Raw genomic sequence first — 27,804 nt, 5'->3', positions numbered from 1 at the left:
TACTGACTTCAAAAACAAGGTTATAATTCTACAATTAAAAAATACAAAATCACAAATTTTAAACAGTGTGATACTGATGTAAGCACAAATACATAGATCAGAGAAGAAAAAAATACAAGCAAACATAAACAAGAATATAATGTCTCACCAAGAAGGTAGAATGAAATAATAGGCAAGAGAAGAATTATTGAACTGCCCTTAGTACAAGATTGGGGAACGGGGATGGGTAAATGTCAATTTAGAATCTTAATTCATAACTTAGAGTGAAAAACATTTGAATTAAAAAGAAATATAAAATAAAATTTAAAAACAAAAAATAGTGAAAGCGTAACTATCAAATGTGAATTTTTTTGGTTTAAAATATTAGGAAGGTAACAGGAGCTTTAACTTTTGTTACTCATCAGTGTGAATTCCCTGGTGACGAATGAGATCTGAGCCACTACTAAATGCCTTCCCGCATTCCTTACAGTTATAGGGCTTTTCACCAGTATGAATTCTCAGATGTCGCGTAAGGTTTGAACATTTATTAAAGGCCTTTCCACATTCACTACATTCATACGGTTTTTCATCTGTATGTATTCTCTGATGTTGAAAAAGTTGTGAGTTCTGAGTAAAGGCCTTCCCACATTCAAGACATTCAAAGGGTTTCTCACCAGCATGAATTCTCTGATGTTGACGAAGTTGTGAGCTCTGAGTAAAAGCTTTCCCACATTCCTTACAATCATAGGGTTTCTCCCCAGTGTGAATTCTCTGATGATTAGTAAGCGCCGAGCCACTACTAAAGGCTTTGCCACATTCCTTGCACTCATAGGGTTTTTCACCAGTATGAATTCTCTGATGCTGAACAAGCTTTGAGCTCTGAGTAAAAGCTTTGCCACATTCTTTACATTCATAGGGTTTCTCACCTGTATGAATTCTCACATGTTGAAAAAGTTGTGAGCTCTTAGTAAAGGCTTTCCCACATACTTTACATTCATAGGGTTTTTCACCAGTGTGAATTCTCTGATGGTCAATAAGATTTGAGCAATAGCTAAAGGCCTTCCCACATTCCTTACATTCATAGGGCTTCTTACCAGTATGAATTCTCTGATGCTGAGAAAGGTATGAGCTACAACTGAAAGCCTTGCCACATTCCTTACATTCAAAGGGTTTTTCACCAGTATGAATTTTCAGATGTCGAGTAACATGGGAGCCACAGCTAAAGAATTTCCCACACTCCTTACATTCATAAGATTTTTCACCAATATGAATTCTCTGATGTTGAATAAACTGTGAATTCTGACTAAAGACCTTTCCACATTTCTTACATTCATAGGGTTTCTCTTCATTGTTAATTATCTGCTGTAGAGTAAAGAATGTCTGTTGAATAAATGTGGGCATGTATTCATGAGTGAATATTTCTTGGCTGAAATGCCCACTTTGATATCCCAGTTGTTTTTCAAAGTGGTTTCTATATTCCAAAATGTCTCTAAAACTGGAGTACTCAAGGCCATGCTTTGTAAGCCCCATTATCTCCCTCTGGCAAGATTCTATTTCATAAACTTCCTTCTTCAGAGACAGTAACTTGGTTTCACACATTGATTCCAGATCTGAAAGAAAATGAAATGTTAAATATTCTTACTACCCCACTCCCACCACCCATTTATGAAAACTTAAACTTCTATAATAGAAATGGAAAAATTAAAGTGAAAAGAGTATCTGTTGGTAAATGACATACAGTTCTCAAGTATATCTGTTTAACCTGAAAATAGACCCCAAAACTGCACTGAAATTAATGAGATATAATGCAGAATGTGAGGGAGGAGACTACAGAAAAAGGAAACCACAACGATTCTCAAATATTGATGTGGATCAGAATCATAACGAAAGGACGGTAAATACACACTACTGGGCATATGAAAAGATGACAAGTCCTATATACATCTATATAAGCATGCATGTATGAACACGTAAGAAACCATCATACTATACGTATCACGAAAAGTGGATAATTTGCTGACCTCCATTAAAGGTTTCTGGAGAGGAACAAATGCACATGGGGAAGATTTCTGGGCTCTGTAGTATGATAAAGAATAAATTTGGTCTTTGTCCTTGGTTTCTAACACAGAGCTTCAAAAACCCTTGGAACTCCCTGAGTGATAGGAATGTTTTTTGCTATGCCAATGAGGTGATTCACAGCAGATCCCTAGATAGCTGCAGGATGGGGACTGGTCACCAGAAAGACCTAGCATGTTATTAGAGGGTTGAGACCTTCAGCTACTGGCCTTCTGGGGAGGAGAGAAGAGCCAGAGATTGAGCGGCCAATGACTCACTCAATCATGCCAGTGTGAGTAAATCCCAATAAAAACTCTGTACACCAAAGCTCAGTGGACCTTTCTGGTTGGTGAACACACCAACATGAAAGACGGTGTACTTCAGTTTTACTCTGAAGGATACATTTAGACCTTGCCCTAAAATGTATCCTTCAGAGTAAAACTGCAATTATAAGTATAAAGCTTTCTAGAGTTCTGTAAATCATTCTAGCAAATTATTGAACTTGCAGGAGCTGTGGAAATCCCCAAATTTATAGCCAGTTGCTCAGAACTGTAAGTGTCTAAGAACTCTGAGACCTGCAGCTGGCATCTAAAAATGAGGGCAGGGGCGCCTGGGTGGCTCAGTCAGTGAAGCGTCTGCCTTTGGCCCAGGTCATGATCCCAGGGTCCTGGGATCGAACTCAGTGGGGAGTCTGCTTCTCCCTCTCCCCCCACTCGTGCTTGCTCTCTCTCTCTCTCTCAAATAAATATATAAAATCTTTTAAAAAGTAAAATAAAATAAAGCGAGGGCAGTCTTGCATACAACTCTGCTATTAATCTGTAGGGTCTATGCTAACTCTGGGCAGTTAGGGTCAGAACTGCAGCACTCCCAGTTGTGATGGAAACTGAATAGGTTCCAAAGTAAGGATAGACTGGCCGAAATTTGGAAGAGATTACAGAGGGTTAGCCACAAGGGGCCAGAGCCTAGAGTCAGTCTAAGGTATTAAACTAAATTGATGTGAGTAGTCGATAGGGAAGACTCAGAATATGTTCTGTTCTGGTGATTCAGTAAAAATACTGTTTGCCTTGGAATTTTGTGATGCTGATCTTGGGAGAAGAGACTTACTCATGTACCACTGCAGTGGCTGAAAAGGAGGCAGCTAACGTTTAAGGCAAACAGGAAGAAAATAAGACACAGTGCAAAGTACTGTCACGGAAAAATGACAAGTGGAAGCAAGCTGATAGAGTGGAACTCCAACTCACAGTCACTCACTGTATGTTCCTGGGCAGTTATTTAACCTAAGTCCTCATTTCCTCATCTGCAAAAGGGAGATCATCTTTACCTCATGATTCCTGGGAGGGAAAGGAATAATGCCTGTAAATGTCTTTGAGTCAAGTGTTCAGTATTTGATAGCTATTATTACGAAAGAATTTCTTACCAAAAATGGGGATTTTAGGCAAATTAAATGGTTTGAAGACATCAAAATGGAGCCTACTGGAACAACTCAAGCCAGAAACAAGGAATTCTTTCTAGCATAATCTTTTTTCTCCTCTCCCCATAGAATATTTCAGCAACTTCCATAGAGTTAAGCTCCTAAGTAACTTTTAAAACTATCCACTTCTATGTCCACTGCCAATGGCCTCTCTTCCAAACCAGAATCATCTCTTACTCAGGCCACTGAGGTAGCCTCCCAACCCATCTCCCCACCAAGTTCTCCCACTCTTTAATCTATTCAGCAACCAAAATTAATGTGGCCTAGCCTTCCACTGCTCGAAACCAAACTCCTCACACTCACTGGCAAAGACCAACTGATCTCCAATCCTGACTCACACTCGATGCTTGCTTGCTCACCAGCCCAGTAACCCTCCCTTTCTTTCAGTTCTTCAAACACACCAAGCTTTCCCCTCCTAGAAGGGCCTTCGCAGGGGTTCTTCCCTCCACTTGGAGTTTTCTTTTCTTTTTTTTTTTTTAAGATTTTATTCATTTATTTGAGAGAGAGAGCACGAGTGGGGGCGGGGGCAAAGGGAGAGGGAGAAGCAGCCTCCCCACTGACTGGGGAGGCCGATGTGGGCCTCAATCCCAGGACCCTGGATTCATGACCTGAGCCGAAGGCAGACACAACCGACTGAGCCACCCAGGCACCCTAGAGTTTTCTTAATACATTAAATAGTAAGACCTAATACTGAGCCTAGTACTATAGTAATTCTGAAATACTGATGAGAACAAATAATTTTTCAATATGTCTACCTTAACAGTAAGATGATATGAAAATATCTGTGATTTCCATTCATGTCAAAGTCACAGGAACTATACAATACTGCTATGGTTTGTTCCATACACCACAGTAGGAAGATATGCAATTTTCAATTTGAGGTTAGTTAAATATAAAGTATTTTTTCCTTCTCTTTCAAGCTCATGGACTCCCTAAATTTTATTCCAAAGAATCCAAAATTAGCAACCTCCTTAAAAACATGATGTCACTCCTCCACTCAAATCATCTCATTCAGAATAGAATTCAAAGCCCATACCAAGGCCCACAAGGCCCCAAATCATCTGCAGGCACACCCCACCTCTCACGTGCACCTAGCACACAAACACACTTACATCCTGCTACTTTGCCGATCTCCTTTCCCACAAGTCCCTCTTTGCTTCTTCTGTTCCAACCACAATGGTAGATGCCAAAAAGCTCCTAATTCAGGGACTTTGTTCTTCCTTTCCTTCTGCCTGAATCTCTTCTACCAGATATTTACAACACTTGTTCCCTCGCTTCCTTCAGGTTTTGGTTAAATTATCACCTCATCAAAGAGGCCTTCTCTAACCTCCCTTCATATCACTTACCACCATCTGACATTGTAAACATATCTATTTTTTCTCTCTCACCTTCTAGAACATAGGCTCCAGAGGAGCAAAACTCTGAATGTTTTATTCAATGCTGTACTCCCAGCATTGGTCCCACTGGGACCAATACTTACTATATAGTAATGCTCTTCTGGAGCATTTAGGATAAGGTAAACACTTTATCCTAAATCTCGACTCCTCTGACACCTCTTCCTTTCCATTATAGGCCTTTTCATCTTCCCCAACACTGTCATCATAGAAGGTGACTGCAATCACTTGCAAAACTCCCAACTATTCAGTATGGATTTTCCACTTCTGCATATTTAGCCACTGACTTTCTGCTAAGCCCCCTGATTCTCCTTACTAGATTCTACTTTGTGGAAATTATTCATGGATATATTTTAGCACTACTTTTTGACTTCCAAGTTCTTTTTTTTTTTTTAAGATTTTATTTATTCATTTGACAGAGAGAGACAAAGTGAGAGAAGGAACACACGCAGGGGGAGTGGGAGAGGGAGAAGCAGGCTTCCCGGCGAGCAGGGAGCCCGATGCGGGGCTCGATCCCAGGACTCTGGGATCATGACCCAAGCTGAAGGCAGACGCTTAATGACTGAGCCACCCAGGCACCCCTGACTCCCAAGTTCTTAATAGGTGACATGATTAGCAAATGACAGCACCTGGCAGGCTCTCTTGCACAAATCAGTAAATGAAAAACACTGGGTAAAGAAATAATGCACAACAAACTGATAAAACAAGTCACTGGCAAGTAATATTCATGATCAGTACTTGGAGGAGGGGCTGTGCATACACATATGTATGCATGCACACACAGGAAACATTTAAGAGGAAGAAAAGCCAACAAGGAACTAAATCTAAAATATGGGCAAAAGAGTTTTATTGGAGGGGAAGCGAAGGGCTCACCCTACTTGAAATTATGAGGGTTGTTGGAGAAGAGTAGCAGAAAGAGTAGTGAGAGAAGGAATGAAACAGGTCGTTTGTAAACTCACGCTAAGAGGACTTGGTTTTTCCAACAAGCTTAGATAACATCTCAAAGGTGCTGAGTTTACCTGTAATGCCTTGCTCCTGCCCAATCATTTCTCACTCACCTGAACACAGGCCTCTTGTCAGCTCTCTGCCAACCATCCAAGGCTCTTTTCCTTGTTCCAATAAGGAGATAACTTGAGGCTTAGGAATGTAAAGTCCTGCTCACAAGAAAAGATATGGGACATGGTTACACTGTGGGTAAACCAGATCCAGAAATCAGATCCAGTCCCTTGATGACAAAAGAGGAGATGCCACTACAGGAACAGCCAAAGAAAGAGGATGAAGCTTCTGCCACAGTCACTGGAGTTGCCCATTTCCAACTCTTCCTTTTCATTGCAGCTCAAACCACTTATTTGGGAATAGGGAGCAGAAATTCAGCCGGTAACTTGAAAATCAGCTGGGAAATTCACTGTGGAAGAAACATTCCAGAGAAGAACTCTAAATTACTGGTATAGAAGTCATTACCCATTGACAGCAGATTGCTATAGTTCTCCAACATCACATCTCTGTACAAGTCCCTCTGACCAGGGTCCAGGCACTCCCACTCCTCCTGTGAGAAGTCTATAGACACATCACTGAACACCACTGATCCCTGAAACAATAAACATATGTATTACTTGTGTAATAAAAGAAGTAATTCAGAGACTATTGCACTTGTATTGTGGGGTAAAGCAAATGAGGGACTGTATTGGTATCACTCAGAATCAGTACCTTTGGATCTTAAAAATAGATGCAAGAGTAATTAGTTTATTTTATAATAACATATCTAGAGGGTGCCTGGCTGGCTCAGTTGGTAGAGTATGTGACTCTTGATCCTGGGGTTTTAAGTTTGAGCCCTATGTTGGGTGTAGAGGTTACACCCAAAAATAAAATCTTAAAGAAAATCTATGAATAAACTTAACCAAAGATGTGAAAGACCCATGCTCTGGAAACTATAAAACACTGATGAACGAAATTGCAGACAGACAACATAAATAAATGGAGACATTCCATGCTCATGGACTGGAAGAACAAATACTGTTAAAATGTCTATAGTATCCAGGGGTGCCTGGGTGGCTCAGTTGTTAAGTGGCTGCCTCCAGCTCAGGTCATGTTCCCAGGGTCCTGGGATTGAGCCCCGCATCGGGCTCTCTGCTCAGTGGGAGGCCTGCTTCTCCCTCTCCCAACCCCCCTGCTTGTGTTCCCTCTCTCGCTGTCTCTCTCTATCTCTCTCTCTCTGTTAAATAAATAAATAAAAGCTTTTAAAAAAATGTCTACAGTATCCAAAGCAATCTACAGATTTAATGTAATCCCTATCAAAATACCAACAGTATTTTTCACAGAATTAAAATAAACATTCCTAAAGTTTGTATGGAACCACAAAAGGCTCAGAATAGCCAAAGCAATCTTGAAAAGGAAAAAAACCTGGAGGTATCACAATTCCAGACTTCAAGTTAAATTATAAAGCTGTAATAATCAAAACAATATGGAACGGGCACAAAAATAGACACATAGATCAACGGAACAGAATAGAAAGCCCAGAAATAAACCCAAAATTATGTGGCCAACCTTTGACAAAAGAGGAAAGAATATACAATGGGGAAAAGACAGTCTCTTTAATAAATGGTGTTGGGAAGACTCAAGATACACAAGATACACAAAAACAAACTCAAAATGAATTAAAGACCTAAACGTGAGACCTAAAACCATCAAAATCCTAGAAGAGATCACAGGCAGTAACTTCTCTGACATCGGCTATAACATCATCTTTCTAGATATGTCTCCTGAGACGAGGGAAATAAAAGAAAAAATAAACTATTGGGACTACATAAAAATAAAAAGTTTCTGCACAGCAAAGGAAACAACAAAACTAAAAGGCGGGGCGCCTGGGTGGCTCAGTTGATTGAGCGACTGCCTTCAGCTCGGGTCGTGATCCTGGAGTCCCGGGATCGAGTCCCACGTCGGGCTCCCTGCTCAGCAGGGAGTCTGCTTCTCCCTCTGACCCTCCTCCCTCTCATGTTCTCTGTCTCTCATTCTCTCTCTCGCAAATAAATAAATAAAATCTTAAAAAAAAACAAAACTAAAAGGCAACCTACTGAATGGGAGAAGATATTTGCAAATGACATATCTGATAAAGGGTTAGTCTCCAAAATATATAAAGGACTGATACAACTCAACACCCAAAACCAAATAATCCAATTATAAAATGGGCAAAAAACATGAATAGACATTCCTCCGAGGAAGACATACAGATGGCCAACAGACACACGAAAAGATGCTCAACATCACTCATCATCAGGGAAATGCAAATCAAAACCACAATGAGCTATCACCTCACACCTGTCAGAATGGCTAAAATGAACAACCAAGAAACAACAGGTGTTGGTGAGGATGTGGAGAACAAGGAATGTTCTTGCACTTGGTAGGAATGCAAACCGGTGCAGCCACTGTGGAAGACAGTTTGGAAGTTCCTCAGAAAATTAAAAATACAACTACCCTATGATCCAGTAATTGCATTACTGAATACTAATTCAAAGGGATACATGCACCCCTATGCTTATATAGCAGCATTATTTATAATACCCAAATTATGGAAGCAACCTAACTGTCCACTGATAGGTGAATGGATAAAGATGTGGTATTTATACAGACAATGGAATATTATTCAGCCATAAAAAGAATGAAATCTTGCCATTGCAACAACATGGATGGATCTAGAGAGTATAATGCTAAGCAAAATAAGCAAGTCAGAGAAAGACAAATACCATATAATTTCACTCATAAGTCAAATTTAAAACATAAAACAAACCAACAAAGGAAAAAGAGAGAGACAAACAAACAAACAAAAAAGACTCTTTTTTTTTTAAAGATTTATTTATTTATTTATTTATTTGAGACAGAGAGAATGAGAGACAGAGAGCATGAGAGGGAGGAGGGTCAGAGGGAGAAGCAGACTCCCTGCCGAGCAGGGAGCCCGATGTGGGACTCGATCCCGGGACTCCAGGATCATGACCTGAGCCGGAGGCAGTCGCTTAACCAACTGAGCCACCCAGGCGCCCAAAAGACTCTTAACTATAGAGAAAAAACAGATGGTTAGCAGAGCAGAGGTGGTCGGGGGATGGGTGAAATAAATGAAGGGGATTAAGAGTACACTTATCTTGATGAATACTGAGTAATATATGGAATTGTTGAATCACTATATTGTACACCTGAAATGAATATAACATTGTATGTTAACTAGAACAAAAAGGTTAATCAGTTTATTTTATATTGAAAACAAACAATTTCCTGACTTTATCTATTGAAAAGGCCTACAAATAATAATTCATCCAGTAGGAATAAGTACCCCTAGTGTCTAGACTGTAGTCCCTAAGTATTATATTCAAATAAAAGGAACCAAGATCCTTTGGGGAAACAGATGATTTCAGGATTGAGTCAGAAATGCCAGGATGAGACTGAACATTCTGTTATATCAGAAAGCAAGAGAGCTATCAAAAACTACTAGAATCATGTTACATGAACTCAGGCACCAACTTGAAGAGCCTCTCAATGGCTAAAAATGGTATAATCTGAGGATTCAGTATAATGGACCTACAGGTAAAAAAATGTTTAAATCATGAGCTCCTAACAACAATGAATAAAAAACTCCTGGTCACCTTTTTAGGATTCTAAGAAACCAACTCATTATTCAAATATTCTTTCCTAGACAGACTATCTTTCAGGGTAACCAAACAGTTGATGAGAAGTTTTACTTTATAAAGAGTATTTCAGGGGCGCCTGGGTGGCTGTCGGTTAGGCATCTGCCTTTGACTCAGGTCATGATCCCAGGGTCCTGGGATGGAGTCTCATATCGGGTTCCCTGCTCAGCCGGGAATCTGCTTCTCCCTCTCCCTCTGCCTCTCTCCCCAGCACTTCCTCTCTCTCAAATAAATAAAATCTTAAAAAAATAAAAATAAAAAATAAAGAGTATTTCACCTAATCTATGAAGGAGGAATGACAATTAAAATATCATTCTGCAACCTCTAATCTAGACAGTAATCATCGATGGTGGATAACATTACAAAAAGAAAGAGTACCAGATGTAATGTGTCTTCTGATGGAATCACATATCACCACGTGTGACATATTCATGACAAAAAAAAAAAAAATCTCAACTGAATCTGACCAAGCATCTAGACTTAACTACCAATTTTCAGGAAACAGTTAAATGATGCCACAGAGATGCAATCAGCAAAATCCAAACAGTGGACAAATGAACCATTTTTTTTCTTTTCTAACAAAAACATACACAGAAAGAAAATAGATGGAAGGGGTACCTGCAAAATAAGAGACTCAAAAGACCTCAGTGAACTGCAGTGCACAGTCCTTATTTGGATTCTAATTCAAATAAACAATTATTCAAAACTTGAACACTGGCTAGATATTGATGATATTAACAAATTATTTCTAACTTTTCTAGAGGCAATAATGGCATAATGGTTGTTTCCAAAAATAATCCTTGTCTTTTAGAAATACATACCAATTTGTATTTGCTTCAAAATAATCCTGTGTGTAGAAGTGAGGGCAGGGTAGTGTGCAAAGAAAAAACAGGTATCAGTATAAATGAAACAAGACTGACTCGGATTTGAAGCTGAATGGTGAGTATATGGTAGTTCATAACTCCTCTACTTTCCTATGTCTGAAATTTATTATTATAAAGTTTTTTTAAAGGGGGTTCGTATAGAATAGAATATCTGCAAGGCTCTACTCATATGAATAGCACTGATTTAAACAAAATTGTGATATAACTCTGTTGTGGGAAAAGGAAGTAGAGTGTGATATAGCAAATCTAAATCCACATATACCTTGCAAAAAAATAACTACAAAATGTCTAAAAATTTGGTTAATCAAGAAACAGCAATATAGGAATAATAATTATAATAATGGATATATTCTATTGTAATCAGCTAAAAGAGATGCAGGTATCTCCCTTCAGGGATTATCCTTATTTCTGAGATAAAGAAAACTGGTGATTCGTATGGAAATTCCTCATGACCCACACTTCCTGTCCAACTTCAAACTGAACTTTGTTCATGGATGCCCTAAAAGTCACAGAGATCTGTCGGGATCAGCTACCGAGCCCACAATCTTCCAAGCTCATAAACCAGGAGGTCTTGCAACAGTCTAACATTTGGAACTACCAATATCACTTCCTATACTATCTCACTGGTAAATACCGATCTGTAGAACAAACCCATGTTTGCTCCCAACTAAGCAACTTACACATCTCCACCTCATCAAATCACCATCTGGAAAGCATAAGTTCATTCTACAAATCTACTCTCATTTCCTTTCCATCATAGCTCCTGGGAGAGGGCTAAGAAAAGAGATGCCAGGTGAAAATATTAATGCTGGGTCAAAAAAAGAGGGCACTTAAGAATGGTAAAGGGGGCGCTTGGGTGGCTCAGTTGGTTAGGCAACTGCCTTCGGCTCAGGTCATGATCCTGGAGTCCCTGGATCGAGTCCCGCATCGGGCTCCCTGCTCGGCGGGGAGCCTGCTTCTCCCTCTGACCTTCCCCCCTCTCATGTGCTCTCTGTCTCTCTCATTCTCTTGGTCTCAAATAAATAAATAAAATCTTAAAAAAAAAAAAAAAGAATGGTAAAGGATTATCTGGTTAGACTGAGAGGAAAAGGAGACCAAGGATCCTGAAGGGGAAACCTGATAGCCAAAGATGTCAGGAGTAGGAAAACAAACACTCAAACGACCATTTAAAAAATTTTTTTTTAATTTGAAACTAAATGTCAGGAAGGTAAGAAAAAGCATCAACTCACCTGGGCCATGGCTTTCGGTATTGCAGGAGAGGATCAGTCCTCCTTGGGGCTGTTTTCCTGAGAAAGGATAGTATTCTGAGAAAGCAGGACTGGGGAAGCAAAGAAATGCTCTAGAAACCACACTGGTTTTACAGCTTTCAGGTGACCACCCTGGGTCTTATGATGTAACTGTGGTCAATGGGAGTATGGGATAAATCCTACTTCTTCAACCCCAGAAGCCCCAGGCTTTAGCTATAGTAAAATGGATCCTGGCTACTCGATTCAAAGGAATACAGATGCAGATTCCCTCTCCTTCATCTGATTAACCCAGGTTCTGGGTTAATCACTCAGCCAAGTGATTCCGGCCAGACCTTGTCCCACTTCAGTAAACCCAAGACAGAGCTTCTTTGACCTGCCTGAGGAGATCCCTCCTCTGCAGCCCTCACTCAGGTCCTCAAGCAAATTCACCCAAATGGTACCCTTTGTCCAGGACCCCAGTATGCTCTGATCAGAAGGACTAAGATTTCCCTAATGAAGTCTTCTCACTTCATTCATGGCCCAAGACAGTCTGTCAACTCCCATCCGCCCAGAACTCCCCACCTCAGCCTTACACAGAGGCACTCCTCATTCTTACCCTATAGCTCTGTTTTTCTTAAAAAAAAAAAAAAAATAACAATAATAATAACTTTGCTTATATGTTTTTGCCATGCAAAACAAAGTGTCAACTTTTATAGCTTTGGGGTAAGAAGATTTTTCTTACCTATGCATATTTATATAAATTTCTCTGTTTAGGGGCACCTGGGTGGCTCAGTCGTTAAGCGTCTGCCTTCAGCTCAGGTCATGATCCCAGGGTCCTGGGATTGAGCCCCACATCGGGCTCTCTGCTCAGCGGGAAGCCTGCTTCTCCCTCTCCCACGCCCCCTGCTTGTGTTCCCTCTCTTGCTATATCTCTCTCTGTCAAATAAATAAATAAAATCTTTAAAAAAAAATTTCTCTGTTTAATGCTTTGTCACACGTAGGTCTTTAATCAATTATTATTTTATTTTGGTAGAATATTAATTAACAAAACACTATAGTATAAAATTATAAGTTATAATTTTATTTCAGTATAATTTATGAGTTAGGAATCCTACTTAATTTCTCTCATAGGAGGCTGACTACCCAAGTGTACCAAAGTCACATGTGAATAATGTATCTCACTTAAAATGCACTATTATTTTATATGCCACTAAGAAAGATCAAAACTGTGTAAGATATTACCTGACTTCAGATATGTTGAAAAGGGGGGGGGGGCGGAGCCTTACCGCAGGTGACTACAGCATTGGTTTAAATGCCAAACCATTATCACAGATGATACATGTTTGGATTTACTGTGGTTCTATTTTGGTTCAGTGATCCATCTTTATTCTTTGGCCAGCATCACACTCTATTTATTGTAATTTATTTTTTATATATAATTTAAAAATATGTCAAAAATATATCTTATAATTTAAAAATATGTCTTTTTTTAAAGATTTTATTTATTTATTTGAGAGAGAGAGCACATGAGAGGGGGAGGGTCAGAGGGAGAAGCAGACCCCCCGCCGAGCAGGGAGCCCGATGCGGGACTCGATCCCGGGACTCCAGGATCATGACCTGAGCCGAAAGCAGTCGCTTAACCAACTGAGCCACCCAGGCGCCCTAAAAATATGTCTTAATAAAAGGCCATTTCCATTACATACCTATTAGAATGGCCAAAGCCAGAACACTGACAACACGAAATGCTGGTGAGGAGCAACAGGATCTCTTGTTCATTGCTGGTGGGAATGCAAAATGGTACAGCCACTTTGGAAGACAGCTTGACAGTTTCTAACAAAACTAAACATACTTGGGGACCTGGGTGGCTCAGTCTGTTAAGCGTCAGCTCCCTACTTCTCCCTCCCTCTCTGTACTGTCTCTCTCTCAAATAAATAAATAAAATCTTTAAAAAAAACCCAAAAAACTAAACATACTTTTATATGATCCAGCAATCATACTTTTTAGTATTTAATCAAAGGAGCGGAAAAATTATGTCCACACAAAGACTTGCACAGCGGCTTTATTCCTAATTCCCAAAACTTGGAACCTTTAGTAGGTTAATGGTTAAATAAACTGTGGTACATCCAGAAAATAGAATGTCATTCAGTGATAAACAGAAGTGAGCTATGGAGCCATAAAAAGATATAAAGGAAGCTTAGATGCGTATTACTAAGTAAAAGAAGTCAATATGAAAAGGCTACATACTGTATGACTCAAACTATATAATAAGCTGGAAAAAGCAAAACTCTGAAGACAATAAAAAGATTAGTGGTTGCCAGGGGTTTGGAGAAGGATGAATAAATAGAACACAGAGGATTCTGGAAGCACTGCAACTACTTTGTATGATACTATAATGACGGATTCACGCCATTATACATTTGTCCTAACCTACAGAAGTTGAACAAGAATAAACTATCATCTAAACTGTGAACTCTGGATGATCATGAGGTGTCAGTATAGGTTCTTCAAGTACCAAATGGGGGTGCCTGGGTGGCTCAGTCAGTTAAGTGTCTGCCCTCAGCTCAGGTCATGATCCCCAGGGTCCTGGGATCCAGCCCCAAGTCAGGTTTCTTGCTCAGCACGGAGTCTGCTTCCCCCTCTCCGTCTGCCCCGCCCCAACCCCACTTGTGCTCTCTCTCTCTCAAATATATAAAATCTTAAAAAAAATAAAACTTTTACAACAAAAAGTGTACCAAATGTACCTGGTGGGGTATGTTGATAATGAACAGGGAGGCTGTGGGTGTATGTGGGAAATCTCTGTACCTTCCTCTTGATTTTGCTGTAAACCTAAAACTCCTCTAAAGACATAGTCTTTAAAAAAAAGTTTCTGGCTCTGAAGCCAGACTGTCTAGACTAAAAATAAATAAATAAATAACCCCTCATTACTCATCTTTTTCAAGTTTCCTGATATTCTTACTTTCCCATATGAGCATAAATTGTTTAAAATATATATTGGTAGGGCGCCTGGGTGGCTCAGTTGGTTAAGCGACTGCCTTCGGCTCAGGTCATGGTCCCGGAGTCCTGGGATCAAGTCCCACATCGGGCTCCCAGCTCAGCGGGGAGCCTGCTTCTCCCTCTGACCCTATCCCCTCTCATGCTGTCTCTCTCTCTCTCTCTCTCTCAAATAAATAAATAAATAAATAAATAAAAAGCTTTAAAAATATATATATATTGGTATTTTTCTTGAGGCTGCATAAAATGCGTAAGTTAACTTAAGGAGTTCTGACACCTTTTTGATGTTGAGTCTTGCTTTCCTATAACACAGAATACCTTTCTATTTATTCAAATCAATGTTTCTGTCCTTCAGGATACTGAAAAGTTTTCCTCATGTGTATCATGCTCATTTCTTTTTTAGATTATTCCTAGGTATCTCATACTATTTTTGTGGCTATTAATTATATTTATAAATTATAATATGTATATGATATAATTCTGTTACACAGAAAATTAAAATATAAACAATTATATTTTAAGTATATACTTATTATATGTAAATGTGTTTTATATTATTGTTTACTTAAAATTGTTATTACACTTTTCCCAATGCATCTTTCATCTATTTTTGTTTTAAATAAACAAAATTCTGTTGACTTCTGGATATTGACTGTGTACCTTTTTGAATTCTCTTCTATTTGTAATAGTTTTCAGTCTATAACAGGATGTTAAACTATGTCTCTCTCATTCTTAGTTTAGGAGAAGCCCTGAAGAAGAGCAAGACAACAGGGGCCACAAAACTCTGCATTCTCCCTGAATGAGAATGAGCGAGAACCCTGGCCATCTTTTTTTTTTTTTTTAAGATTTTATTTATTTGAGAGAGAGAGAGAGAGCACAAGTGGAGGGGAAGGGCAGACAGAGCAGGAGAAGCAGACTCCCCACTGAGCAGGGAACCCGAAACGGGGCTCGATCCCAGGACCCTGACACTTAACCAACCGAGCCACCAGGTACCCCGAGAACCCTGGCCATCTTATGTATCGTGCAAAAGGAGCTGGCTGCAAACTGATTTTGTGCCCTTGGATCCATTCAACATCTATTCTAAAGGTGTTTCAGAGATTGGAGAGTGTACGAGAGGAGGCTGTTTTTGAGAGAAAGATCTATTTTTGGAAAGCACTGGTATGCTCTGTAGTCCTCCTGCTTCACAGGGACAGAAAAGAGGGACCCCAGTGCCGCAAGGGTTCCAAGCAGAATGTGATGGGAGGTCTTGGGAAAATTTGCCTTGTGTTCCAGAGTTTAGAAAGCACAGAGACTGGGGCCACAGTCCCTCTTCGAAGTAGCTATCATGGGCCCCACAGTAGGAGCTGGCCTGGGTCTGGTTTTATTCTAAGCCTACCAAAAGGATTTCCAGCTCTAGACAACAGCTCCGTGGAGGACTGATGCCCAAAGCCTGAACACAGGAACTGTAAGCAGCCCTCTCCTTAGTAGTTGTGAACGTGCCCCAAGGCAATAGAGATCCAGCGTCCCTACAATTAAGATTTTTCTTCCCCTCTCATTTTGCTGCTCCCCACTTCCAAGTTGTCTAGTGAAACAGAGCAGGTTAGGAGAAGGAAAAAGAGAAGCAATCATCAAGCTTTCTCACTGGAAGCTTCTAGCTCGAGAAGCCAGGAGGTTAAACTTTTAAAACAAAAGTTTATAGCATCGATTAGTACAGTGAAACAGACATTCTAATTACTAAAATGAGACTGATTTTGTGACTGAAAGAAACCAGAGGACTGTTTATTTTCCAACTGTGACTGAAACACTTATCCATAGGCAGGAAATTAACTGGCCCAGAGAAGCTTGGTAGAAGTTATGGGGAAAAAATAAAGCAGTTGTTTCCTATGGAGTACTGGTTTTCTAAAAGATTTAGGGGGTAAAAAAGATTAAATAATACTGCTGATAGTGCCTTCTCCCTGATTTTACGGTGAATGCTTCTGGTATTTCACCATTAGGCATTAGGTGAGTTTTTTTGTTGTTGTTTTTATTTTTTTAAACTTTTAATACAGAAATCTCCAAACACACACAAGAGTAGAGTTTAAATAGTGAAAATCCTCCATGTACCTACTAACTAACTTCAATAATTATCAGGTTAGGTGGCTCAGTCTGTTAAGGGTCTGCCTTCAGGCAGGGTCCTGGGATAGAGCCCTGCATCAGACTCCCTGCTCTGCAGGGGAGTCTGCTTCTCCCTCTCCCTCTGCCCCTACCCACTTCTGTTCTCGCTGTCTCTCGCTCACTCTCTCTCTCTCAAATAAATAAAATCTTTAAAAAAAGTAATTATCAGGTCATGGCCAATGTTTTTTTTTTTTTTTTTTTAAGATTTTTAAAATTATTTATTCATTTGAGACACAGAGAGTGAGAGAGAGAGCATGAGCAGGGGGAGAGGCAGAGGGAGAGGGAGAAGCAGGCTTCCCACTGAGCAGGGAGCCCCATGTGGGGCTCGATCCCAGGATCCTGGATCATGACCTGAGCCAAAGGCAGACACTTAACCATATGACTCACCCAGGCGCCCCGGCCAATATGGTTTTATCTGGACTCTCCTCCACTAATTTTAGGTTAGCTTTGATTTTTGTTTGAATAGCTTTATTGAAATATACTTCACATATTATATAAGTCAATCATTTAAAATATATAAATTCTGGGGCGCCTGGGTGGCTCAGTTGGTTAAGCGATGGCCTTCGGCTCGGGTCGTGATCCTGGAGTCCCGGGATCGAGCCGCGCATCGGGCTCCCTGCTCAGCAGGGAGTCTGCTTCTCCCTCTGCCCTCTTCCCTCTCGTGCTCTGTCTCTCATTCTCTCTCTCTCAAATAAATAAATAAAATCTTAAAAAAAATAAAATAAAATATATAAATTCTATGTTTTCTACTATATCACCATGATCTAATTTTAGAACATTTTCTTTTCCCCAAAAGAAAGGCCATTAACAGTCAATCTCCTTTTCCCCCTCCTCCCTCAGCCCTAAGCAGACATGAATCTACTTTCTGCCTCTATGGACTTGTCTAATATTTCATATAAATGGAATCAGGATATGTGGCCTTTTGTGACTAGATTTTTTCATTTATCACGTTTTCAAGGTATATCCATGTTGTGGCATGTTATCAGTACTTCATTTCCTTTTATAGCTGAATAATAATATTCCATTGTATGGATAGATCACATTTTGTTTACCCATTCATCAGTTGAAAGACATTTAGATTATTTCCACTTTTTGGCTTACCATTGTGAATAATGCTCCTATGAACATTCATGGACAAGTTTTTGTGTGATACACTTTTTCAGTTCCCTTCAGTATATACCCAGAAATGGGACTGCTAAGCCATATGGCAACTCTGTTTAACATTTTGAGGAACTGCCAAACTGTTTTCTAAAAGGGTTGAGCCATGTTGCATCCCACCAGCAATTTCTCAAAATCTTCATCTTGTTATTATCTCTTTTTTATCATAAGCATCCTACTAGATAGGAAGTAGTATGTCATTGTGGTTTTGATTTACATTTTCCTTATGACTAATGATGCTGAGTGAAATTAGTTTTTAAGAACTCAATTCTTTAGAATTCTTTTCTAATGTAATTTCCACTATTGTCCATTACTTTCCCAAAGGCATTCCCATTCATGTGGGAAGAGGCAGTAACTCTTATTTCCTATTAAGGACAAGGAAATTGAGAGTGGAATAAACATTGTGAATGGCTAATGGGAGAGGAGAACCAGCACATCTTTGGTTTTGGCCAGGAGAAGGGATGATGTAGGTAATTAAGACAGAAAGGGCTTAGGCCCAATAAAACTGGGGACACTCATGCTCATCCTGATTGTCTTGAGGAAACCCCAGGCTTTCAGTTCACTTTTTCATCCGCGCCACCCAGATTAACCCAGAGTAAGCCTGCTCAAAACACTGTGTGCTAATCTTGAAAAAATACTATCTATATTCTAACTCTCCTACTCTTGTGCCCGCTAATTTTTAGGTAAATAGAGTCATAAGGAAAGTTAATAGCCTTATGAAGTCAGAGTCACCACTGGAGTGTTGAGTCACTGTATAATGAAGCTAACATTTAACAGCTGCATGTACCTGTCATGCCCACAGCCCCTTACCTGAGGAAGAAGGTGCCCACCCGAATTTAAAATTTAAGTCTTGTTTGATCATTTTAAAAAAGCAAATTTTGCTCACTATTCCATAATAAATGTTTACTGTGGAACTATCTCAGATTTAATTACTTCCTCAATTCATTGCTAGCCCCTTGCCCCCAATAATCTATCAAAGTATGAGAAAATTGGAAAAACGAAGATTTCTTTCAAGATTCTTACCATAAGAAGAAAAAAAAAAGAAAGATCAATGTGAACACTAACTAAATCTTAAAAAGAAAACTTTTGAGCTCTGGCACCACTTAAAGTAGTCCAACAATAGCAGCACATTTGCTCAACATAAACTCTCAGGTACAAGAGTCTTCAGTATTTGGTCTTTTATTCAATTCCAAGAAGGAAAGAGAAGTGAGGAAAAGATCAAAGAAAAGGAAAGAGGGTTCCTGAATAATAGCTGACTCCACTCTTAAAAAAAATCTGTAACGTTCTGCTGCTGCAGTTGCCAAAAGATGATACTTTCAAGAGTGTCAGGTGTTGTGTTGAAAGGATCCCTTTTAAGAGTCTCCTAAGGGGCGCCTGGCTGGCTCAGTCGGCAGAGCACTTGATTCTTCATCTCGGGGTGGGGAATTTGAGCTCTTGAGAGAGCACAAGCAGAGAGAGCGGCAGGCAGAGGGAGAGGCAGGCTCCCCGCTGAGCAAGGAGCTCAATGGGGGACTCAATCCCAGGACCCTGGGATTATGACCTGAGCCGAAGGCAGATGTTTAACGGACTGAGCCACCCAGGCGTCCCAAGATTACTTAATAAGTTAAAAAAAAAAAAGTCTCCGAATAGGGGCCCTTACTGGCCGTGTAGTGAAACATGCAACAACATATTATGAATACTTCTTCTGCGGCTCCTCCTTGTACTATGATGGAGTCCATTGCAACCATCAGGTCATTAAAACACTGAAAAATGCTTTAAGTCCATAATAACACGTGAGAGAAAAATATAAAGTTCACAAAAAAGGTGAATAAAAATATATAATATTTTACTGGCTATAATTAGTGAGTGATTATATGTGTGGTTTTTTTTCCTTGTCTTATTATTTATATTTCTAGTATAAGTGCTTGTTTCTACTTGTACAATCTGAAAAGTATAAACTCAAGGAACTTTGAAAAAGCCAGTCAGCCTCAGAAATAGGAAAAACTGTACCAAAACCAGGAAGGACCCAATACACCTGTGGCCTCACACAATAACCCCAGACAGAAAGGGCATCACAGTTAGTTGGCACAAGTGAGCACACACAAATCCAAGTAGAAACAGGGTACGATAAAATAATAAATAAGCTGAGGGCGCCTGGGTGGCTCAGATGGTTAAGCATCTGCCTTCGGCTCAGGTCATGATCCCAGAGTCCTGGGATCGAGTCCCACATCGGGCTCCTGGCTCAGTGGGGAGCCTGGGCTTCTCCCTCTGACCCTCTCCCCTCTCATGCTGTTTCTCTCTCACTCGCTCTCTAAAAAATAAATAAAATCTTTAAAAAAAAAAAATAAATAAATAAGCTGAATGTCCCAAGTGAGAGCTCACTGCATACTCAATCCATTATCACCTATGAAATGAACATTTTATTAGCAAAATTAAACCCCTAATAATTAAATAGTGATATTAGGAAGATTTAGGTTTTTTAAGAAACGCCTAGCCTAGCTCAGTATATTATGACAGGATGATGAGTTGTGATGACATTGCGTATCATGCAACTTTTTTTTTTTTAAGATTTTATTTATTTGATAGAAACAGCAAGAGAGGAAACACAAGCAGGGGGAGTGAGAGAGGGAGAAGGAGGCTTCCCGCTGAGCAGGGAGCCCCATGTGGGGCTCCATCCCAGGACTCTGAGATCATGACCTGAGCGGAAGGCAGACGCTCAATGACTGAGCCACCCAGGCGCCCTGCGTATCATGCAACTTTAAGCACATATCACATCCAGTAAAGAAACTGAGTTACAAAAATAAAAATCTACATTAAAAACATAAATTTACATGTCCAATGACATATAAAAAGGGACTCAGCATAATGACCACGAGCTCAGGTTCTGATGATCGTATAATATGCAAACAAGTCCCAGGGACCAACCAAGAGTTAAGTGAGAACTCAGCCTTTCTCATATCTGACTTGGTAATCTGTGTCTTATCTCCTTTTTTTTCTTTATATTTTCCTAGAGGTTTATCAGTTTTATTAATTCCCAAAACTAAATTTTTGGCTTTGTTAATTTTCTCTGTTGTACATTCATTTTATATTCCAATATATATAAATTTTTATTTGAGCTCTATTATTATTTCCCATTTTTTTTGCTTTCTTTGGATTTAATTTAGTATACTTTGTCTTAACATCTTGAAATGGGGGCACCTGGGTGGCTCAGTCGGTTACGTATACGACTATTGGTTTCAGCTCAGGTCATGGTCTCAGGGTCATGAGATCAGGCCCCATGTCAGGCTCCGTACTCAGTTGGAGTCTGCTTGTCCCTCTCCCTCTGCTCCTCCCCCCGTTCTCTTGTGCTCTCAAATAAATAAAAAATCTTTTAAAAAAACAGCTTGAGATGAATACATAGATAATTAATTTTTCAACATTCTTCTTTATTAGCTTATGCATTTACAGCTATGTATTTTCCTCAGGTTCAGCTTTAGCAATGCCACACATTTTGATATATTTTTATTATCATATAGTTAAAATTTTTTTTTTTAAGATTTTATTTATTTGACAGAGAGATAGAGAGAGCACAAGCAGGGGGAGCAGCAGGCAGAGGGAGAGGGAGAAGCAGGCTCCCTGCTGAACAGAGAGCCCGATGCGGGGCTCGATCCCAGGACCGTGGGATCACGACCTGAGCCGAAGGCAGCCGCTTAACGACTGAGCCACCCAGGCGCCCCTAGTTAAAATTTTTTCTAATTTCCATTGTAATTTCTTCTTTGAGTCACCAGTTATTTATAAATTCATTGCTTAAATCCCAAATATTAAGGACATTTCTAGGCATCTTTTTGTTATTGATGTCTGGCTGAATTCCAGTGTGGTCAGAAAATATTATTTCAGTCCTTTAAAATTTATTGAGATTCCTTTATGGTCCAGCATGTGATTAATATGAATAAAGTCTCATAAGCATCTGAAAATAATATATACTGTAGTTGTAAGATACACTGTTCCACATATGACAGTTATGTCGTTTGTCAATTATACCGTTCTAATATTATATAGCTTTACTGGGCATATATTGATTGTTCTATCAGTGAAAAGTGCTGTGAAAAGTGAAAAAATGCTAAAAATCCCCTACTATGATTGTGTTTTGTCCACTACATCTTTTAATTCTGTCAAATAGATTTGAAACATTTTACAAAGGTATGTACATTTAGGACTATAATATCTTATTGGTGGACTAACCTTTTTATTATAAATTATTGCTCTTCCTGGCAAAGCTTCTGTTCTAAAGTCTGTTCTCATACAATTAAGTAGGAATGTAAATTGATACAATCATTTAGGAAAACTACCAGTGTATATTAATGCTGAATATATGCATAACCTACAACATAAGTATTTCACTCCTAGGGGTATACCCAACAGACCCAACACTTTTGGTGTGCACCAAAAGACATGAAGAATGCTTAGAGTAGCCTTTTCCATAATAGCCCCAATCTGAAATCTTGAAAACAACTCAAATGCCAATCAATGATGGAATGAATAAATAAACTGTGTTATAGTCATACAATGGAATTTTAAACAGCAATAATAATGAATGATCCACAACATGATGCAACATGGATGAATCCTGCATATTCATAATACATAATATTATTACATATTATACTCATTATTACCTGTGAAATACAATGTTAAAAAAAGCCAAGCACAAATTGTGTGATACTATTTATATGAAATCCCAGAACAGACAAAATTAATCTATGGCTGTAGAAGATAGAGTGATGGTTATCTTTGGGAGATGTGAGTAGTGAATGGATGGGACAAGAATTAGGCTTCTAGAATGCTGGTAATGTTCTTTCCTAATCTGATTTGAGATCTGGTTAAATGAATTTGCTCATTTTAAAAAATTCATCAAGTCACATATTTTGATTTCTGTACTTTTGGAATGTATGTTATACTTTGTACTGATACTTTGTATCAGCAAATAAAAAAAAATTAAAATACCAAGTGACCAAGTATTAGAATACAGATGACTATGTTGATAAACTGCTGGTAAGAATTTAACTGGTACAACCATACTGAAAACCAGTTCAGTATTATCTAGGAAATTTGAAGATACACACATATCCTATGGCCTGGCAATTGATTTGCATGTTTATACCCTAGGAAAGCATGCACATGTGCACCAGAGAACTTATAAAAACATGTTTAGAGCAGCCCTTTCAAGTGAGCCCAAAACAAGAAACAACCAACGTCCAAATATATAGCTGTGGTTTATAACAATAAGGATAAGCCTAAGAAATACAATATTGTGTGGGAAAAAAAAAAACCAACAAGACTCAAAACATTACCCAGCACAATTTCATTTCTATAAAGTTAAAAAGACAAAACTAAACTATATTACTTAGGGATGTGTAGATATACAATAAACTGTTTGTTGTTTTTTTTTTTTAAACACCAACAAGAAAATACATTATCACCAAAGTCAGAATTAGGGTTACCTAAAGAGGTGAAGAGTATAGGTTTATTCTTGGGGCAGGAAGAACAGAGGCTTCTGGAGGGCTGACACAAGTTTTTGTCATACAGAGGTTCCCTTTATAATTCTTAAACTGTATGTCTATATTTTAAACACTTTTGTGTATGTATGTAATATTCAGGAATTTTTAACCAAGGAAAAACTAATTATATAATAGCTATAAATTTTAGTGAAAAGATAAAAATTTGAAATGATAAATGCTATGAGATTCTGATCTTGAAAATAATGTATACTGTATGAACACAGGAAATGTGTTAGAAGGAAATCAATCAATACATTGACAATGGTTATATCTGCGTGGTAGTTTACTTTTGCTCTCTATAACTTCCCATTTTCCAAATTATTTAAAATAATCATGTGTACGTGTCTATGTGTGTGTCTGTATGTTGAAAAAGAAGCAAAAGCTTAATAACACTGGAGAAATTGAGCTATTTTCTAAATTAGTACGTGAACACTATGTAGAAGGAAATGAGGGGAAATGTTGGGATTTGTGTGCCCACCCCTAAAGCTTCCCATCATTTTCTTTAATGGAAATTTGTCCAGGTCACATAGATGACTCTCTGTTAAACAAGGCCATCCAGAAGAAGAAAAGCTTAAAAAGGATACCCCCTCGCACCTTCTATTTGGCTTCCTCAACAGCCATTCCTCCTCCTTCCTCTGGGGACCTATCTGAGAAGAGCAGAGCTGAGGAAGGAGAAAGGAATCGTGAGATGCCAGGCCTTTCTTGTGGCCTAGACTGACCAGAGCAGTAGTAGCTCTGGACTCATACCTACCACCCATGGAGAGGAGGGATGGAGTCTAGGCTGTTCACAGCATTCCTGTCTGAGCATGTCAGAAGGGAAGAAATCTCTGCTGTCCAAAACCAAAATCTTGTCTTGATCTCACACAACTACTGGGACAACACACACTGCCACTCTGGCAACAATTACTGGCACCCTCCAACTGCACACACGGTGCCACAAAAAGTTACATGTTCCCACTCACACGTCCTCACAAAGGCTTAGGTTGCTAACACAACCACAACCACAAACACACATACAATCCTCAGATAACAGTCATGGCCGCATAATCAGATTCTGTACACTCCCCGCCTCCTACACACAGTATCACACAAAATGAACGCACACACTCACAGACCCGCCATGGGGACAGTCACACCTTACACACACAGAGCCGCACAGTCTGAACCACACACCTCCAACAGGGATATCCAGCCACACCTGTAAACAGAGGTCCGCGCATGGTCAGTCGCAATGACACACCCACCACAGGGACAGACAATCACACCCCTACACGGAGCGCCGTACAGTCACATAAGGTCACAGCCGCACACATGGAATCCTGTTCGTCTTGTCCCTTCCCCCAGTCCGACGAACTCACACGCGCCGGAGATTCCAGACCCGCCCAGACCACCCCTTCAGGCTGCTCCTCCCCAACCCACGGACGCACCTGCGCAGCCTAGTCGAGCCCCCAAGACTCAGGCCGCTCACCTTGTAATTCCCCTTACCGGGAGGCCGAGAATCGGGCAAGCGAGTGAAGGAGCGGCCCGAACACTGCGGAGGCCTCTGGGAAATGTAGTCCGGAAGCAGGTCGGCTCAGACAAGATGGCGCCTGGCGCTTCGATTTCCTGCCGGCGCATAAACCTGAGCCGAGCCGATAGCCCTGCTCCCCTCTCCAGATCGCTGCAAGGGGTCTTCCAGATCCAAACGCAGTCTCCGAGTCGGGTTCCCACAGGAGACAGCCCACACATCCTGGAGATACGCTTCCTCCATGGGCCCTGCCAGTGCCTGGGAGCCACATGTTTCCGAAGAAATAGAAAAAGGTTGCCGCGTTCCCACGGAACTTGATTAGAGCCGCAAGAACTTCTGGGAAATGTAGTCTAGAGGTGGAAAGGGTGACGCTACCTCTCATGTAGCTCGTCTTAGTTGACTGCGCTAAGCTTGCCCACAGTGAAGAGTGGAGCCTTACCCAAGACTCTTTTAGAACTTGTATGTGTTAACCTTAAAAATAAAACTGTCAATTACTTTACCACCAAAATGGGTTTGTTGGGAATAACAGAATTGCAATTCAGGAGGAGAATGTTCTGCCAAAATGGTAAGCAAGTCCAGCAAACAAAGGAGAGGAACAACTCTTTCATGGAAAAGAAGGAGGAAGTTGGGAAGTTGTTTTGAAGGAAAATCCGTTGGAGAAAACCAGGGTGATAACGATTTATCATTGCCAAACTGTCAGTAGTCAGTTTCTTGTAGGTGATGCAATGTACATCTTTCCCCTTTGGGGCCTGTAATTTACATTCTTTCCTTTTGAGGGTCCTTAATTGACAATTCTTCCTATAACTGACAGACCCTCTTCTAGCCCCCTGACTCTACTTTAGTGAGTTTTCCCCTTACTAATTTTCACATAACCTACTGAGACCTGGGACCTGGGACCTGGGACCTGGGATTGATTGACTAAATTGCCATTTTTGCCTTCCTCAGTGGATGAGTGTGTAGCAGGACCTGGACACAGCTCAGGGAACAGAAACCTGGGTGTCTCAGCCTGAATCCCACAAGAAAAACTGAAGGTGAGTAATCCAGAAGCTTGGAAGGGGGCTGATGGCAGGTTGTCTGGAGTGTCAGGCTGTGTGTGTGTGTGTGTATGTGTGTATGTAATAGTGGTGACTCAGAAGATGGCCCCAATGTGTGTAAGGCGATATGTGAATTTGGATGAGTTACCTCATTTTCTTCATCAGGAAACTAATGATACTTGGAGTGCATGTTCTTGTACCATCAGTTTTACTTGACTTTTGGAGAATCAAAAAAGCAAACCAAATGGTCTGACACATAGTTTCAAATATGTTTTTTTTATAAGATCATGTCTCTGTTCCTTGCATATGGCTATGGATCCCACACCCTCCAATGCCTTAGGGATCTTGTTTTCATGTGTACAATTTCAGTCTCCTTCTACAGCATTTGGAGTTGTATTTTATTCCTCTCCAGTCTTCTATGGTTTGATTCCTGACTCCCCCAGTTGGGAAAAAAAAAGACTTACTAGTATGGTCAGTACAACAGCTTAGATATTAATCCTACCCCTTTAACCTCTTGGAAACAATTAAAAGTCACAAATGGGGACCAAAACAGAAAAACCCAGTTTCAGCCAATAGGGATGCTTGGGTGGCTCAGTAAGTTGGGTGTGTCCAACTCTTGATTTCAGCTGAGGTCATGATCTCAGGGTTGTAAGATCGGGCCCCATGCTCAGCCCCCTCCGCTTGGGATTCTCACTGTCCCTCTCTCTCTCTGTCCTACCCCTCCCCCTGACCCGGCTGATGCTCTCTCTAAAACACACACACACACACACACAAGCCTGTAACTCCAAAATAAATGTGAGTACTTCCTAATACAGTTGACATTAGGTAGAAGAATGTCAGAGAATGAGAGCTGGTAAGCAGAGGTGAGAAGTGGTGCTTAGAAGCTGATGAAGCCTATTAGAAAAGATTCCAGAAATGGTGGGGGCAGGAGGCAGAGCAGAATAACTTCAAGAAGACTAGGAGCTTACCTTGAAGGATAAACTTTGGAAACGGAAACGCCATGAAGATAGTAGAGGTCAAGCAGAGTGATATCAGGTGGAACCCATGTGCCAAGATCAGGACAGTCATGTTTAAGGGAAAATTGATTTAGAAAACTAAAATGTGTCTTTAAGATAAAATAAGACGAGGGGCGCCTGGGTGGCTCAGTCGTTAAGCGTCTGCCTTCGGCTCAGGTCATGATCCCAGGGTCCTGGGATCGAGCCCCACGTCGGGCTCCTTGCTCAGCGGGAAGCCTGCTTCTCCCTCTCCCACTCCCCCTGCTTGTGTTCCCTCTCTCGCTGTCTCTCTCTCTGTCAAAAAATAAATAAAATCTTAAAAAAAAAAAAAAGATAAAATAAGACGAGTGTCCAGAGAAAACCTCAAGTTGCTTAAAGGAGAGAAACGTCAACTAGTGTCAAGTTTATTATACTCAAAAATATTTAGCACCACAAATCAGTGGAACAAAACTAAAAGGATAATCAAGGGAGTGAAAGCCAAAGATTTTGCCCAGAGTCAACGTGCAATTGAAGTATAGGTATAATTTATAGTCACCCTAAAATAAGAATGTGAACGAAGGTGACTTGAGAGCCAACAGTAGTAATATAAAGGTGGGTTTGTGCTAATAGAAAAACAGAGGGTGGCTATTAAAATGTAAAAATAGCTAAAAACAAACCAAACCCCTAAAAGATACTAAAGTGTTGGCTGATTCTGGTATGAGTGGAAGAGGATGGAGGAAATAAAGTAGAATAAGTAGCATTTGATGGAAGAAGAGTTTGCATGAGAATTATTTAGGACAAGAAAGAAG

General features: G+C 40.0%; 2 protein-coding genes across 10 annotated transcripts in view; one reads left to right on the top strand and one right to left on the bottom strand.

Annotated features, from left to right (window-relative positions):
• Positions 1 to 25,266, bottom strand: LOC118022830 (zinc finger protein 383). 9 transcript variants are annotated; one of them, XM_035023744.1, is made up of 6 exons: positions 24,949 to 25,266; positions 24,075 to 24,142; positions 11,686 to 11,742; positions 6,361 to 6,487; positions 5,958 to 6,053; positions 1 to 1,589 (listed from the first exon to the last, which is right to left on the bottom strand). In XM_035023744.1, the coding sequence occupies exons 3-6, from the start codon at positions 11,692 to 11,694 to the stop codon at positions 394 to 396; spliced, it is 1,428 nt and encodes a 475-aa protein (XP_034879635.1). In that variant the 5' UTR covers positions 11,695 to 11,742; positions 24,075 to 24,142; positions 24,949 to 25,266; the 3' UTR covers positions 1 to 393. The 9 variants fall into 9 exon arrangements, with proteins under 9 accessions (XP_034879635.1, XP_034879637.1, XP_034879638.1 ...); XM_035023746.1 differs by having other exon boundaries at positions 24,966 to 24,982; XM_035023747.1 differs by lacking the exon at positions 24,949 to 25,266 and adding an exon at positions 24,232 to 24,875.
• A 121-nt stretch (positions 25,267 to 25,387) lies between these two features.
• LOC118022884 (zinc finger protein 585A-like) overlaps positions 25,388 to 27,804 on the top strand; it is a 59,209-nt gene continuing 56,792 nt past the window's right edge. Inside the window, exons 1-2 of the mRNA XM_035023855.1 lie at positions 25,388 to 25,552; positions 25,933 to 26,018. The gene's annotated coding sequence lies outside the window, so the exon portion shown is untranslated. The remainder of the gene's footprint in view (positions 25,553 to 25,932; positions 26,019 to 27,804) is intronic.

The sequence above is a fragment of the Mirounga leonina genome, unplaced genomic scaffold (assembly GCF_011800145.1).
Source record: "Mirounga leonina isolate KUSES-001 unplaced genomic scaffold, KU_Mleo_1.0 Mir_177, whole genome shotgun sequence".
In the NCBI taxonomy this organism is placed as follows: Eukaryota; Metazoa; Chordata; class Mammalia; order Carnivora; family Phocidae; genus Mirounga; species Mirounga leonina.
Note: the sequence above shows the minus strand (reverse complement) of the source record. Positions and strands in the feature narration are given on the sequence as shown.